The sequence below is a fragment of the Episyrphus balteatus genome, chromosome 2 (assembly GCF_945859705.1).
Source record: "Episyrphus balteatus chromosome 2, idEpiBalt1.1, whole genome shotgun sequence".
Taxonomy (NCBI): domain Eukaryota; kingdom Metazoa; phylum Arthropoda; class Insecta; order Diptera; family Syrphidae; genus Episyrphus; species Episyrphus balteatus.
The window spans coordinates 64882375-64899104 of record NC_079135.1 but is presented as its reverse complement, the minus strand read 5'-3'; the positions used below and the strand labels follow the sequence as shown (position 1 = coordinate 64899104).

At 34.2% G+C, this 16730-nt stretch overlaps 1 protein-coding gene across 3 annotated transcripts in view; it reads left to right on the top strand.

Annotated features, from left to right (window-relative positions):
• Positions 1 to 9088, top strand: part of LOC129911055 (uncharacterized) — a 221712-nt gene extending 212624 nt beyond the window's left edge. For all 3 annotated transcript variants that reach the window (XM_055988699.1, XM_055988697.1, XM_055988698.1), the window contains 5 exons: positions 2203 to 3012; positions 4298 to 6726; positions 7787 to 7946; positions 8020 to 8188; positions 8268 to 9088. In XM_055988699.1, the coding sequence (XP_055844674.1) occupies positions 2203 to 3012; positions 4298 to 6726; positions 7787 to 7946; positions 8020 to 8188; positions 8268 to 8475 (3776 nt within the window). In that variant the 3' untranslated portion in view covers positions 8476 to 9088. The remainder of the gene's footprint in view (positions 1 to 2202; positions 3013 to 4297; positions 6727 to 7786; positions 7947 to 8019; positions 8189 to 8267) is intronic.
• Positions 9089 to 16730: the final 7642 nt, after the last annotated feature.

Sequence of the window (16730 nt, the reverse complement as noted above, 5' to 3'; positions counted from 1 at the left end):
AAATGTCGGCTCTGCAGTTCTGCATCCCTTTAAAGTTGACGCTTCGAGATTGCGCCATGCATTGCCCATGTCTAGGAAATTATTTATAATCAAAAGAGACAATTTTTTCATTAGAATATGTCATAACATTTTGCATGAACCTAAGTGAAAAATAAAAATTAGAGACCAAAAAACGAACAAAACAATGTTTTTTATAAACACATTTATTGTAAAAATTATATTAAACTTTTAGGTTCATGAAATGTCTAATAAGTTAATGAATATTTTGCACTAAATTTAAAAAATCAATTTTTTAGTTATACATACGTCAAAGTTTTCGTTATGTCACAGTTTTCGTTTTGGTACTGTGGAAGGTTCGGAGCGCTTCATATAAGGCTAAGACCACTGAAAATAGTTCCTTCAGATGATAAATCAATTTATTAAGCAAGTAAAATATATAGTTTAAAAAACTAAACATAAGCTTTTATCACGCACTAAAAAATATAAAATAAATTCAATTGACTTATTGGAAATAGTTAGATCGCTTTGTTCAAACTTTATAAAATTACACGCAACAAAAATACACTCTACGCTTTTTTGATCTAACTATTTCCAATAAATCAATTAAATTATTTTATAGTTTTTAGTGCGTGATAAAAGCGTATTTTTAGTTTTTAAACAATATTATTTTTTTTTTTTAATTTTTAGTCTTACAATTGATTTGGGGTGTTTCGACCCCCCAATGCCCCTCCCCAGGGTCCGGACCACAAAAATATTGTGTTGTCATCCGAACAACATTACCTATGTACAAAGCTTCAGTTCGATACGATAAGTGGAAGTGGGTAAAAATTTAGTTCCAAGATTTTATTTCAGTCTATAATTCTTTTAGTTTGGGTTAACCTACTTATATATAATTTATTTAGGTCCAAAATATTTTTTTTCTAGTGCAACTATACTCAAATAAAATTTAAAATTTAAGATTAAATAATGTAAGTAGGTAAGCTCTAAACATTTACTAAATCTTATTCTCCTTTAAAGTCAGCAGAAGAGTGATTCGTTAAAAGTTATTTTATTCCAATTTCGAGTTTATTTTTTTAAGTGTAGGTATGTAATTCTTTGTTCGTTGTCGCCGTTTTAATTTCAAATAAACTGTTTGCTGTCCAGAAGTTTTTTTTCCTTTACGTTTTCCTCACATTAATTTCCTTGCTGCATTTATCGAAATTACCCGTTTACATAACAAACAAAAAAAAAAAACAACTCATTGCAACCACACCACCACCGAGCCTTTCTCGTTTTAAACATTCTGCTTATCCCCATGCTTCATGGTTTCTCCTTTTTTAAGTTTTCAATATTTTTTTTGTCTGCCGTCTTACGATGCTGCTTAAGCTTCCAACAGCGTCATGCGAGTGAATCAAGAAAAGCAGGTGGCAGAGGAATTGGTTGTAGAATGTGGCCAAATAAGTATGGTAACTTGTTTGGAAGTATCAGTTGTAGGCAGTGCAAAATATTTTCAATTCACGATGCGGAAGACAGAATTGGTGTTTTGTTTGTATTACATAAGCTGCGTCTCATAATACAAAAAATAATTATTATAATCTTCGTATAACTTGAATTGAATTTAAAACGAAGAAATGTTGTTTGTTTTAATGTTTTAAAACAACAAGAGTTCCATTAACTAAGCAAACCTTTCCTTCTCTAATGGTTTGTGCAAGACCCCATAGATGGGCCCATGGTTTTATGATTTAATTCTTTTCGAAGAAGCTTTTACCTTTAATGGATGTCATGTAGTGATGATGATAATTTTTGAAATATAACAAGTGCGAAGAAGAAAAATAAATATTTCTCCCTCGCACTCATTATATTGCGCAAAGAGATCACATCATATAACGGATCAACATGGTTTGCTTTTATACAACTCTTTTCCAGAACAGTTTTATTTCTTCAATTTATTTTGATGAATTCTGTTATTTCCAGATAACTGTTTTACATGATAAAATTTCTTAGTTAAACCTTTCAATTAATTTTTAAGTTGAATTTGAAATGATTTCAGGTCATTGACTAGAAATGTATATTTATTAAGTTTTTTTTCTAGAATTAGCTACCTTATTATCGAATAAATAACACTGATAAATTCATTAACGATGAAAAAAAACCTTAATGCAGCTATACAAAATTACATTAATGATGAAACTAATACTTATTTTTTGTTTCTTTTTTCATCAGGCTATTATCAACCGGCTGGGCCATTGATTTCACCACACGTTTTACCACCAGTTAGTGCAGCTCCACCACAAACATCACAGCAACCATCTTCAAATCTACCACCAATTGGTGCAAAGAGCAAACAAATTCCAGCACCACTTGATTCTGATCCAGACCGAAGTCAATTACCACCATTAACTTCGTCTACATCAACGGTGGAGAGCTCAGACAGTGATGTTCTCATAACTGGAGGTGATTTGACAACATTCCGCTACCCAGCACAACAACAAGGTACACCGCAATCGCCAAGTGTTGCTTCACAGCAACAAAGTCAACATCAACAACAGCAATTGCATCAACAAGCTGCAGCTGCAGCAGCAGCTGCTGCAGCAGCCGCAGCAGCCGCTCATCAGGGAGCACCACCATATCCACGATCAATGCATCAAATGCATTATACGTCGGCATATCCCCCCAATTATTATTCTCCCTATCCGGGTGAGGCAATGTGCTATTCGCCACCCTATCAACCATATTTCCCAGCCAAAGTATATCAAAGTGCACCGCCTCCTCCATCGTACAGGCGTTATCCACCGTATTATCAATCAGGACCGCACTCGGGACCACCACCTCCATCTGATATTTATGAACAATCACCACCTTCTGGGGGTCAGCCATCACCATCAGGACCACCGACGGGCACACAATTGGTTCCAGCTGGACCTGGAGCGGCACATACGCAGCATTTGGAACACTATCCAGGTCCGCCTGGTTACTATTCGGGCTATAGTCCGGGCGGCGGGGGTCAATGCTACACCCGCAGCCCCTATATGGGTAAGGAAAAGTATGGTTTTTCGCATACATTTAAATATATTATTTTTGTTTTTTTATTTTCTAACATACATACACCGGTTTATCGAATTTATATTTTTGTATTGAAATTTGTTGAAATTTCGGACGAATTGCGTTGGCTTTATGGAGACCGACACAAATTTTTTATTCGCATCAGCAGGCTTAAAACGACATCGTAATTAAATTTGGACTTAGGTACCACACTCAAAATTAGAAATAAGATTTTTGACAAAACTCAAACTGCTTTTGAAGATTAAACTAGTGCTTTTTAATATCGTTGTAAAATTCGTAAAACTATGACCTCAAGCTGAAAAATATCACCAATCTAACAAAAAAAAACTTACACAAATATAGTTTGATTGTATTAAATAGAAATATCTCAAAACCGTCGCGTCGTTTATATCATTTCTGACTCATCGGTTCAAATTGATTATAGATTGGCCAAAATCCCTCAATGAGGTTTAGTTTGGTTTCTCAAAGAAACCTCAAATAAGGTTTAATTTTAGAAAATTTGCAAAAAAATAGTTTTTGGGTTTAAAATTAAACATTTTTTTTTTTTTTGAAATTTTGGTCAAAGGACCAATGAATTTTCTTGAAATTTTATTTTATGTGTCGATTAATATTTTCTTTTAAATACCATTCCAATTTTGTATTTTGGAAATTTGCTTAATTGCTTAAGTGCTTAAAATTGTTACAGATATAGATGAAATTCATAAATAAACTTTAGCTTGGTTTAAATTTTGTATTCTAAGAAAAAAATTATTCTATAGTAACGCTTTATTTACCACTGATATAAGTTTTTGTAATTACCTACTCTACGATCTATAAGGCCCATTTTCCTTGGTAGTTTTTGTGTGTCACCCTCAAATGGGTGACACCGCCCCTTCTCCTCTCTCCCCCCTGCACTGTTATTGATCTTTATCTTAAATTGATCCTACTAGGGTCTGAAAAAATTTTCCATCTTATTGAAAGATCTATCCAAAAATACCGAAAATATTATCCTTACACACACCCATGCAACTGGTGAGTGGAAATTAGAAACTATCAAAAAATAGCTAATAGGCATAATAGGGCTTATACCAAAAATCAAGAAACAGGGCGATGTGGTGGCCGCCACCAATAGTGTGAATGTGTAACTCAAAGCTGCTTCAACTGGTGGCCCCCATACGAATCCACCACATAATTCTTCTATACCTAGATGAAATACTTACATTATTATTATTAAATTTATATTAATTTTCTACTTCATATACATATATATTTTTAGAATATCCACCACAATGTCCATGTCCAATGCAACAGTCGTGTCCAAAAAACGTCCATACTGGGCCTCATATTGGTAGCAACACCACCACCAACAACAATACCAACAACACCGAAGCAACTATCAACAGTACCATCAGCAATCCTACAGTTGCTACAGCAGCAGCAATGGCACCGGCAGTTTCAGCAAATATAGTCACCGGAGCCGACAGTGCGATCAGCAAATCGGCTGTGACACCGAACTCGAAGAGTAACAGTAGCAATATGCTTCCAGTGTCAGCTATGCTTAACAATAGTGGAATTGTAAATGTTAACAACAGTAGTAATCAGCAACAACAGTTGAATATCAGTAGAGGCCCAGTTACAAATAATACCAGCAATACAATTCATCAACAATTGGTCGTGGCGACAGATGGAAGTGTCGGTCTCGATGGCAGTGCCACCACCAACGCCCATCACCACTTTTTGCATCATCCACACCACCATACGCTTATGCATCATCATCATGTGCAACCGTGTGATGAAATTGAACTTTTGAAACCTTTAAAGTCCGAGCTTAAGTCCGAGGATATAGATGTCGATTCGAAGAGTAGTCAGTATGAGGAGGAAGTCATACAGCCTCCTACACCGCCTTTAGCTTATGAAAAGCCAGTCGAAAAGGTAGTGGCGCCGGAAGAAGAGTCTGAAAAAATGGATGCTGGCAATAATGATGTCGTTTGCACCATTGAAGCTTTCGATCTTACGGTTTCACCGGCTTCTCCTAAAAATTCTTTACCCATACAACTTGTAGTCGGTAGGAAGGCCCGAATAGGAAAAACTATGGCTCGGGAAATGGTTTACGCTGGATCAGCTGCCAAGCACAATCCAGTGCGATTACAACAAATTCAGCAAAATCCAGTGCAGTTAACTACTCAACAACCTGCACCGCAATCGAATGGACTAAGTGACCCGGCTCTTAATTTGTCTAGTCATTCAAAATGTAACAACAATATTGATCACGAAAACGAATCATCTGCCAACTTAATGCTGGAAACCAAAATTAAGTCAGAAAAAATCAAAACAGAAAAAGATGAGGAATTGACATTAGTTTTATCTCGTAGCCTCGATGACAAAGAATATTTGAATAAAATCAAAACAGAATTGGAAAATTCTGAAGATGTCAAAGTAGCCAGTCCGGATTCGGTCATAAACGATGATGACATTGAAATCACTAGTCCTACTCTGGATGGGCCGAAGCAGCGTATCAAAATTCTCGAATTCCACAAGAATCAATGTAAGAAATCTCCACCAAACAGTTATAAAAGCCTCATTAAGCAAACCGAACCCAAGTCTTATCTGTGCCTCAGTCGAAAGATAGAAAAACGCAATCGATTTGGCAAGTTCAAAAAGTCCTCAAGAAACAGCGTCGTTCGCAAACGTAAACTTGTGCTTACAGATCAGCAAAAGAAGAGCCTCAGAATAAGGAAGAAAAAATTGATTGCAATAGAACAAAGAAAGGAAAAGATTCGAGAAAAGAAACGCCTTGCAGCGTTAGCACAACGTATTGAAAGGCGTCAAGCGGCCAGAAAAGAGAAACTAAAACAATCACTTTTACTTAATAACAATCAACAAGTGTTGAATGCAAACGAGGCATCCAGCGATTTGATTGCAAGAGGCTATTTTTCAGAACCAGAAACACGGTGCACATCTTCGTGTCCAACAGTTGGCCGCAAGTTAAAAAAATCTAAAACGGCAGAGGCGCGTTCGAAGTCAGAAACCAAGAAACCATCTTCATCATTGCTGAGAACAGAGCGATTAGAATATTCTGCATCTACCTCAAAAACAAATAGATTCCCATTAACTTCATCAGGATCAGACAAATCTAAAACGCACAAAAAACAAAAGTCCTTAACAGTAAACAGGAAAAACAATAAGTTAAAATTACTGTCAATGACTCAACCAGATAATTCCATAACTCCTGCCCCTTTGTCCGGATGTGATTTTGTTGATCAGAATAGAACGATAAATATTGAATACGAAACGAATGCAATTGCAGATAATAACAACTCTTCAGAAGCGAACAATAATGGTTGTTCAAAGAGTTCCCTTGCAAGTGCGGGCGCTTCAGGAAGTCCAGAGATTTTAGGCGATGAGGCTACAACAGATTCAACACCATTGAGTTCAAATAACGCTACTATATCAGTTCCACATCAACCGCCTTCTGAGTTTGTATTTTTGCGTCCGGCAATACCGAGATTCATAAGACATAATGGAACCATGAAGAGAATACGTTCACGTTCGAAATTTGGTTGTCGTAAGAGACCAAAGCATAAACATTCCATTTCGATTGAGGTCGATGAAACTATTCAGCCAACGAGACCTGATGTAGTGCCGAAATGGAATAACGGCTGGCGTTGGGAGGGTGAGCCATTCCAAGGTGCTGTTTTTCTAAATGTAAGTTTTTTTTTAATACAATTTTTCTAAAATCAATTTCATATTCTTTATTCAAATGACAGTTAGAATACTTCTCAGAAAAGAAATTATTCACTTCTCGGTAAAGAAATTTCCAAATCTTTCAAGGCCGAACTGACACCCGTTACTTACATATGTGAATTTCCATTATTAATTATTTTTGATCTTTTGTCAAAAAAATACCGGGTAATACTGGTATCCCATATACTATTTGCCAAAAGAGATCATTTATTTTTGATCTGAGATAAAATTTCCCAGTTCTCGATTTTTTACGAGATTTACGAAGGCACACCCACTTTCACACACTAAATTTGAAAATTTGTTTTTGTAAATTCTTGATTAGGATTAGGATCTCTTTTAAAATCGAGATTTGGGAAATTTGATCTCAGATCAAAAATAAATGATCTCTTTTGGCAAATAGAATATGAAATACCAGTATTTTCCGGTATATTTTGACAAAAGATCATAAATAATTGATTTTTTGTGGCAAATTTAAATGTTAAATTAGATACCTACTTGTATCCAAATTTTATCATATAGCTAGTATTTGTTCAAAATTGGTTGAAAGCTTGAGTACCAATTTGGCAGTTAAGTTCATAAACACTAGCGAGAAAAAGTTTCTTGCCTTACCAGAAGTTTTAGTTTGCAACCACTCCCATCTAATACTCCTCTTTCTTTAAACCATTTTTCATGATATGCCTCAAAATTTTTTGTTTAATAAAAGCCAAGGTATTAATTAGTTTTATTACAAATTATGTGCGACTATTTAATTTAATTTAAAGATTTGCTTTTTTTTCAAAAAAATAAGAAAACGATTTATGAGATTTCCGTTCTCTATCTTCTAAAACACTAACTACAGATGCAAACCCGTTCAGTTAAATATTTAAAGTTTCAATGCGAATAATAATTATTGTCCGGACACTTTATCTCCGAACACTAGAAATCGAAGCATATCAATTTGAAAAAAAGACAGGCCCTGGGAAGGGTCTTCTTGAATTAACTCGCTTTAATGTGTATGCTTATTTGTATCTTTCTTTTCCAGAGCGATGATCCACATGTCATAAGAACATGTTATCCTGCTATGCGTCATTCTGAGGGAGATATTATCCGACCCAGAGATTGTGTGCTGCTTAAGGCCAATGAAGATAATGAATTGCCATATGTTGCTAAAGTTGCCTATTTATGGGAGAATCCAGAAGATGGTATTTCAAAACTTTAAGCATTCGAAGATTTTTTAAGACTACTTTAACATTTTTTTTTTTTTTAATATTTCAGGAGAAATGATGATGTCACTACTATGGTATTATAGGCCGGAACATACTGAACAGGGCCGTTTAAGAAATGATTCCCCTGATGAGGTTTATGCATCCCGCCATCGTGATCACAATTCCGTGGCTTGTATTGAAGATAAGTGCTATGTCTTGGTGTTTAGAGAGTATTGTAGGTAAGTTTTGGTACATTTGTACAATAATAATTTCAATAAAACAAAAACAAATTTTAAAATAAATTTCTTGTTTCTCTAGATACCGTCGCAGATTACGGGCCGCCGAGGAAGACATGCAAGACGTTTCGATCGTACCAAAAAGGCCCAATTTCTTTAACCCACGAGCGGTACCAGAAAGCACAAATCCAGAACTAGTTATGTTCTGTCGACGAGCATATGAGTTCCGCACAAAACGTTTGCTAAAGATGCCAAATAAGCATGACAATGTCACAAGGAGTAGCAATTAAGTTGTATAATTAAACAAATTTTTTACATATTATTTTCTTATACTGTTTTTTTTTACATATATAACTAAGATAAGAGTAGTATAAAGTGTTTAGGGTTATTAAAAGTTAGAGCAAAACACAACAAAACTGAAAAGTACTAACATTAAAAAACTACATTTACCAGAACCAAGAACACACAAAAAAATATTGAATCTTTAAAAGAAAATCAAAAAACAATGAAAAAACAAAAATCATTACAAAATTTATATACCAATATAATATACATATATCCCTTTAAACAATTGACCAAATAGTTTCAATTTATTTCTTGGTTTTATTTAGCTAACAAAAATAAAAAATACAAACAAACAAAAATAAAAACAAACAAATATTCTAGTTGGGATATTACATATCTTTTTTATATGAAAAAATTATACATACAATGATAAAATTTATACAAAAACAAAAAGAATTATCCAAAAATATTATCACGGAGTGAACATATTTATTTGATTTTTATACATTTTATTATTATTGTTTAAGCTTATTTCCTTAAATATTGTATACATTATAATATTATGTATATTTTTTTTTTCGTTTGAATATTTAATATATTTATTTATAATTGTTGGAATCGAATTTGTTTTATTTTGTTATATTGAATTTTGGTTTTTTTTTTTTTTTTTTTCTTTAATTCAAATATTTGATGGTAAAAGGGTAATCTTTTTAGACTAGAGTATCTCGTTCGCTTGACTGGTAATTGGCTCTAGCCAAACATACGTCGAAGTCTTAGATTTGTTGCAAAAAATATATCAACTGTGTTGCCTGAAAGCGATAACGAGAACAAAAAAAAGCGCGTTGGATTGTTTTCTTTTAATATTCTACTTAAATTTCAGGGCCATAAAGTAATGAAAGATGGTTGAAATTTCGTATTGTATTTATTGAATGCCTTAAACCATATTTTGAAAATAAAATAAAATAAAATAACAAGTGCTAGAAATAGTTTCTTTTTTATTTGTCTTCGAAGATTTATGCTTATAAAAAAGAAAGTTCAAAAGCAAATTTAATTTTAACAAGAGGAAGTATTTTTTTCACCTGGTACCATTGCCAAAACTTGTTTTATATAAAAACTGTTTTGTAAATTTGGCGTCAGATTAAGCCGAACCCTTCTAAGACGGCGCAGTCCAAAAACAAGTCGATTACGCACTTACATATTAAATTTACTCACGTAAGCGAATTTTAGAAAATTTAATGTCATAAACACTTTTGTAAGTAAAATAAAATACATAATTTTGCTAGCTTACTTAAATTGTTAAGTGAGAAAGATTTGGAACTGAAAAAAACTTACGAAAACCTTAAAACTTACGCAGCCAAATCTGTAAGTTATGAACTAACTATAAGTTGAATTTTCTAGCTTTTAACAGTTTAAAAGTATTTTTGGTCTTTCAACTGTAGATTCGCCTATAGTGTAATTAAACATTTCTATAATTCACTTTTTTAAGATTTACGTAAGGATAAGGCCCATTTCACGCCGGCTAAATGGCCGGATAGCCGGTTTTTCTTTATACGTTTTCAATTAAGAACGTGTACCTAGCAACCGGCTATCCGGGCCGTTTACCCGGTTCGCGGCTATGTGTGAAATGGGCCTAAATTTCAAATGGCAATATCAATTGCGGTTCTCGTTATTTGCGTCTGGTCTTTTTGGGGAAATAACCACACTGGCGTTATTGTCGCACCTTCGTAGACGTAGTTTTCCATCACAAACAAAATAAAATCATCTACCCATAAATTAATGTCATTTCTAAACCAATCGCTTTTGAAAGAAAGGTGTAAGATAGAGTACCAATTATTTTCCTATTTATCTATTTTTTTTTTCTTATGTCTGTATAGGCCCGTTTGTGTACTGTCTACAAGGCAATTGTGTAGTAGTACATTATTTTTGAAAAAAAGGAGAAATATTTCCGTTTTACGTAGTGCCCAAACAGACCTTATTATGTACATATTTTTTTAGTTAAGTTTTTTTTTTTTGAAATTTACAACACATATTTAGTTTATAATAATCATGGGTGCTTTCATAATTGCATGGTTGCTTTGTTTACATGCGGCCATTTGCGATCAGACTAATGTCAGAAAAACTATTTGCGCATGTATTTTACTTTGAATTTATGAACACTTTTTCTGATTTGGGTCTTTTGTCAAAAAGTTTGAAGTTTCAATTCAGCCTCTTCTTCAAAGTAAATCAATTCCATCCTTTAAGAAAAAAAATCTTTTTTTAAACATTTCTCCAAATGTTTACAAATTTATTATATGCAAGAAATTCGCGGCTATTTTTGTTATTTTGACTTGAATTTTGAATTTACATTCAAAATTTTGATAGAATTGAGAAATAAAGGAAAGCTGTATCATTTTTTACGTCATGTTCCTTCTTTCTTCAAGTTTAAATGCATTGCGCATGGGAATTTTTTCATTTGCACATTTGCGCTGCAAATATTTGCGTTTTACATTTATGAACACCTGACATTTGTCATTTGCATTAATGAAAGCTTTGCATTCGTCAGACTTGCGCAACCATGCATTTATGAAAGCACCCCATCTCTTTGAATTATTTGACCAGATATGAATAAAAACAATTGGAGTTCAATAAAATCAAAAACAAAAAAAGAATTAATACCGGAAATACTTACTTATTGATTACAGAAATACTGAAAGAACCCATAGTAGGTATATACACATGCAAATATTAGATATCGGCTTTATTACTGTTCACAGTAAAAATCATGAACTAATTTAGAAATGCTTTCCACCACAAGAAAAAGAAACCAAAACAAAATTAAAATTAAAAAGTGAAATTGAGATACATTTTCACTGAATAACAAATAACATAACACTATAGTGCAATTTAGTAATTAATTACTTCAACCTAACATGGGAACGTTTTTAATGCGATCAACAAAAAATAATAATTTCCAACAATAACGTAAACAAAATATCCATTATCTGTTAAATCTAATAAAATGAAAAATTTATATTTCTATAATGAAATAATAGAATTAAGAAGGGAAATCATTATATACACAAAAAATTATGAATAAATAATAATAAAAAAAAACATTCACATGTAACATAGATTTTTAGAACATTACATAATGTTTATATATCATAAATCAAAGAGTAAAACAAAACAATAAGTAAAAAGTTTCAGTTGTTTCTTTTGTCATTGTCAGAGCATAATATTATTATTATTGCTATTTAAACATTATATTAGTAGGTACCCAAAGTAGCACATTGTGCACTGTGTATCTTGTTGTAATTGCGAATATAATTTATTATTATAACAATTAATTGTATTATGAATCAAAAAAAGATAAAATTAATATATAATTTATTAGACAAGATATGTTTTTATTCTATAAAAGATTATTTTGAAAACTGAGATGTAGACATTTCGGTAATCAAGAATGTGTCATATCAATAATCAATTGGTCTGGAAGGACATACCGGAACAATATTACAATAGGTGCTATTGCAAAAACATGACTTCATTCTAAATCACCGAATAGTTGTTGATTAACTAACTGGTATACATTTATTTTTCTTTTACTGGGGTCATTTATAACCCATGGGTTCCTAAGGAAATTAGTCCTTATGGTCTAATTTTCTCGGCTTAAATACATATGTTCTATTTTTGCAAAGCTTCGGCTGATTTTTGAAACTTTAGTTTTATTCTAAAATGAATTCATTCTTTGAGTTTAATCTTTGAATAATAATTCATTTTTAACGGTTTTTAGAGGTGATCAAATTTCTTTTGTAGGTACATACTTAGATTTAAAAAAAACAGCAATAGAAGAGTTTTATCCGCATTTTTATTCAAGAATTTAAATTTTTTCAGTTTTTCGTTACTTTAGTAACAATTTTAAAAGAATAAATAATTGATAAAATGAGTGTGAATTAAGCGAAGCACTTTTCGCAAATCGAATTGGGAGTAGTTTATTATTTTGTTGCTATTTTTCGATTTTGTTGCTCCTTAGTTTTGGTTTATAGGGTGCTTCAGTTGATCTCCCTGCCCCTGGATCGAATCCAAACTAGGTCCATATTTTGTTGCTAATTAGTTAAATTTTTTATTTGAAATTTACAAAGAATTAATTGATCTTTCATAAATGAGTGTGAACTTAGCGAAGTACCTACTTTTCGCAAATGAGTAATTCCATGTGAAAAGAATATAGGAAAAATACATATGTCATAAAATCTTTTCGTGTCATTTTTTAACGGTTCCTTAGCTCAAAATATGAACTTCTGTATATAAATAATCCCCCAAAAAAATTAGCAAGTGAGTAGAATCACTCAATTTTTGAGAGGAAAAAAAAAACATGATATTAAATTACTTTTTTGCATATTTCTTGCGACTTTATACATAATTGAATGAATGTTTTTTTGCATTTGTAGGGTAATATATAGACCTTTCCAAAACCGTTATTAAAAATGAAATTAGTCCATTTTAAGCTGATCTATTACAAAAAAGGTGAAAAACACATTTTATTTTTTTTTTCTAAAAAACCCATTTTTTAATTTTTTTTTCAAAACTATTTTTGAAGTAAAAAATTATGATCTTTTCAATTAAAATAGTTTCGTAATGATTTTTTCACTTTTAGAGCCCGCACACTACAGACTTTCTATCGGCCGATAGTTTATTCGGGTTGGGCTCCTAGTATGCGCACAGGCAGGCGACTAAATAGTCGGCTGGGCAAGAAATATTTTAGTTTGAAGGCAATTGTGTAGCAAAATAAACTATTTTTTCTATCAAACAAACTTTTTGATCGGCCGATACTTAATCGTTGTAGTGTGCGCACTTTCATACATTTTCATACTGATTAAGAGACCGACTAAACCAGAGATACCCAAAAGAGATGAGAAACTTCTGACGTCATACGGGTTTGCCTACAAGCTCCGGCAGACATTTTTGGATAAGTATGCGTGAAAAATCGGATATTTTTGGCTAAGTATGCGTAAAAACACTGACTACACTGTGTGTGTTTTTCACATTTATTCACGAATACAAAAGAAATTATAACAACACAAAATAAACAAATGGGTTTTGGGGGGTAAAACGTACGAAAGTTTCCCATCTCCTTTGTGTATCTCTGGACTAAACTGTCGGCCGATAGAAAGTTTGTAGTGTGCGGGGGCTCTTAAGCTATTTTTTTGCAATTTTTTATTTTGATGATTCAAATTTTTACATAAAACAGCAGAATCGTTGCGGTGTGCACAGGACATTGGCCGATAGGGGAACATGCAGCAAAGTTGGGTATACCGCACAATACCTAATGTCGCAGCTGCTTGGACCAGCAAGAAAAAGAAACGGTCTTCCATTTCCTATGTCAATGTCCCGCTATTGCTAGGAATAGAGCACTCTCTCTGGGGAGTGAATTCTTTAATATCATAGATAACATCTCAGAATCAAAGATCAAAGACTTGATCTCGTTCCTAAATGCAACAAAGTGTATTTAGGACTGCCTAACACTTGTTTTTCCCTTTTTTAAAACCAATTAAAAAATGTATTTCAAATAAATCCAATTATCACTCACAGGTTTCATAAGTTTTGGTATCAAAACGGCGCATCCTGCGCTAATTGGGTCAATCAAACATGGTTTGCCTTGACCGCCATCTCTACCTACCTACCTACCTAGGAAATTAATTCATTCTACTCACTTGCTAATTTTTTTGGGGGATTATTTATATACAGAAGTTCATATTTTGAGCTAAAGAACCGTTAAAAAATGACACAAAAAGATTTTATGACATAGGTATTTTTCCTATATTCTTTTCACATGGAATTACTCAAATCGAATTGAGAGTAGTTTGTTATTTTGTTGCTAATCAGTAAAAACAATTTCGATTTTGCTGCTCCAGTAGTTTTTGTTTTATAGGGTGCTTCGATCGAATCCAAGCTAGGTTGCTATTTTGTTGAAATTTTAATTTTTTGATCCTTTAGTTTTGGAGTTATTGAAATTTTTCGCTCAGTTCGTGTGAACTTAGCGACAAGCTTGTTACCTGCGACCTACCACATAACATGCAACATTTAGAAGATGTACTTGCCACATGCCACCTGTCGCATGCCACCTGCCACATGCCACCTGCAACATGCCGCTTGCCTCCTGACTCTGTGAAGAAGCATTGAAGCAGAGTGAGATGTAAACGTCCTATCTTTCCAATTTTTATCGGTCAGAGCAGGGCCGGATTTAAAGCTGTGGGGGCCCCGGGGCTGCAAAAAATGTGGGGGCCCCCCTCTCAGCTAACTTATTTCCAAAATAAAATTAAAATTATTTTTGATAGTTTTAAATTTATAGGGAATAGAAGATAAATACTGTAATGTTTTATTCCGGGTTCACAATAAAACTTATTTCGTTTATTTTAACTTCCACTTATCTTTCCGTTCAAATAAGAACACACTTTATTTCAAATCAATTTACTTTTATTATTCGCTCAAACAAACACACTTTTCAATCACTTTATTTACTACTAACAATTTCCAACACTTTATTTCACTTTGTACTGTACTCTTTCACATTCAAGATTAAACTGTATCCGGTCGGTGTCCACGCTGCCCTTTTATACCTGAAATTCGGAATTCGAGAATGTCTTCGAAGGTTCTCGTCTTTGCTTCTCGAAGCTTCCTTTCCAAGAGGGGGCGCTTCATACTTCCAGTCCAGTGGGATATTTTGGGATATTCAGCAGTCGAGGGAATTTCTTTGGATGCGTTCAGAGGGTAGTTTCTTAATTACTAAAGGTCCGTTCACATTTCTACCTTTACTGTAGCAGGTAGTGTGTTCAGACTTTTATCTTAAAAGTAGTTCGGTAATTCATCGTTACATTGCCCCCCTCTTAGGATTGTTCGTCCCGAACAACTCCATTGCTTCTTTCACCATTATAACGATGTAAACGGTCACAATGAACTACCTTTAATTTGCCTCTTACCCCTCTCTGTATACGGTAAACCACGTCGTTGATTCTGGTTGTTACTGTGTAAGGGCCTTCCCAGTTTTGTTGTAGCTTCGGTGATAGTCCCTTTTGTCGGTGGGGATTGTAAAACCACACAAGTTCTCCTTCTTGAAACCCTGTTGCTGTCGCTCGTGCGTCATATCTTGTTTTCATCCTGTCACTAGACGCTTTTATATTTGTCCTTGTCCGTTGGTGAATGTCAGCCAGTGTTTCTTTCAGGTTATCAACATACTCATCTATTTCCTGTGGCTCATTTGGAACACATCCGAATTTTATCTCACTTGGCAGCCGTATTGTAGAACCAAAAAGGACTTCCGATGGTGTATGTCCAGTGGAACTATGTGTTGCACTTCTATAAGCCATCAAGAATAATGGAATATGTCGATCCCAGTCTCGTTGATTATCGTTGACTACTTTTGACAGGTGTTCTTTAAGTGTCCTGTTAAATCGCTCAACCATCCCATCAGATTGTGGATGAAGCGGTGTTGTTCGCGTCTTCTTGATGCCAAGGAGTGAGCAAACCTCTTGAAAAATCTTAGATTCGAAGTTCCTTCCTTGGTCGGAATGAAGTTCCATGGGTACTCCGAACCTGCTCACCCAATGAAAGACAATCTTATCCACAACTGTTTTGGTTTCCTGGTTTGGGATGGCAAATGCCTCAGGCCACTTGCTGAAGTAATCCATCACTACGAGGATATACCGGTTTCCTTTGTTGGTTTCGGGAAAAGGACCTGCCACGTCTATTGCAATCCTCTCAAAAGGTGTGCCCACATTGTACTGATGCATCTTGCTTTGCATTTTTCTAGCTGGTCCTTTGCTAGCGGCACAAGTATCACATTTTCGGCACCACTTTTCAACGTCTTCTCTCATACGTAACCAGTAGAATTGCTGGCGTACCTTTTCCAGCGTCTTGTTGATGCCTAAATGGCCTCCAGAAGTTCCCTCGTGCATCTCTCGGAGAACATCATTAACCTTTGACTGAGGTACGATTAGTTGCATTACATAAGATTTACCATCTGCGGATTCCCACTTACGCCTGAGTAACCCTTCTTGCACATGAAGTGAGTCCCATTGTGCCCAATATGCTTTGAGATTGGGGCTTCGGTCGGAGATGTCGGCCCATTCTGGTTTCTCTTCATGTTCCTTCCATGCAAGGATGGGTTCGATGTCCGAATCTTCCTGTTGGGCCATCCTGAGTTCTTCATTACTCCAGCCGCAAATGGGATCAGCTCTCGTTCTTCTTACAGCGACAACTTCCTTTTCCTCTAGCCGTGTGCAAT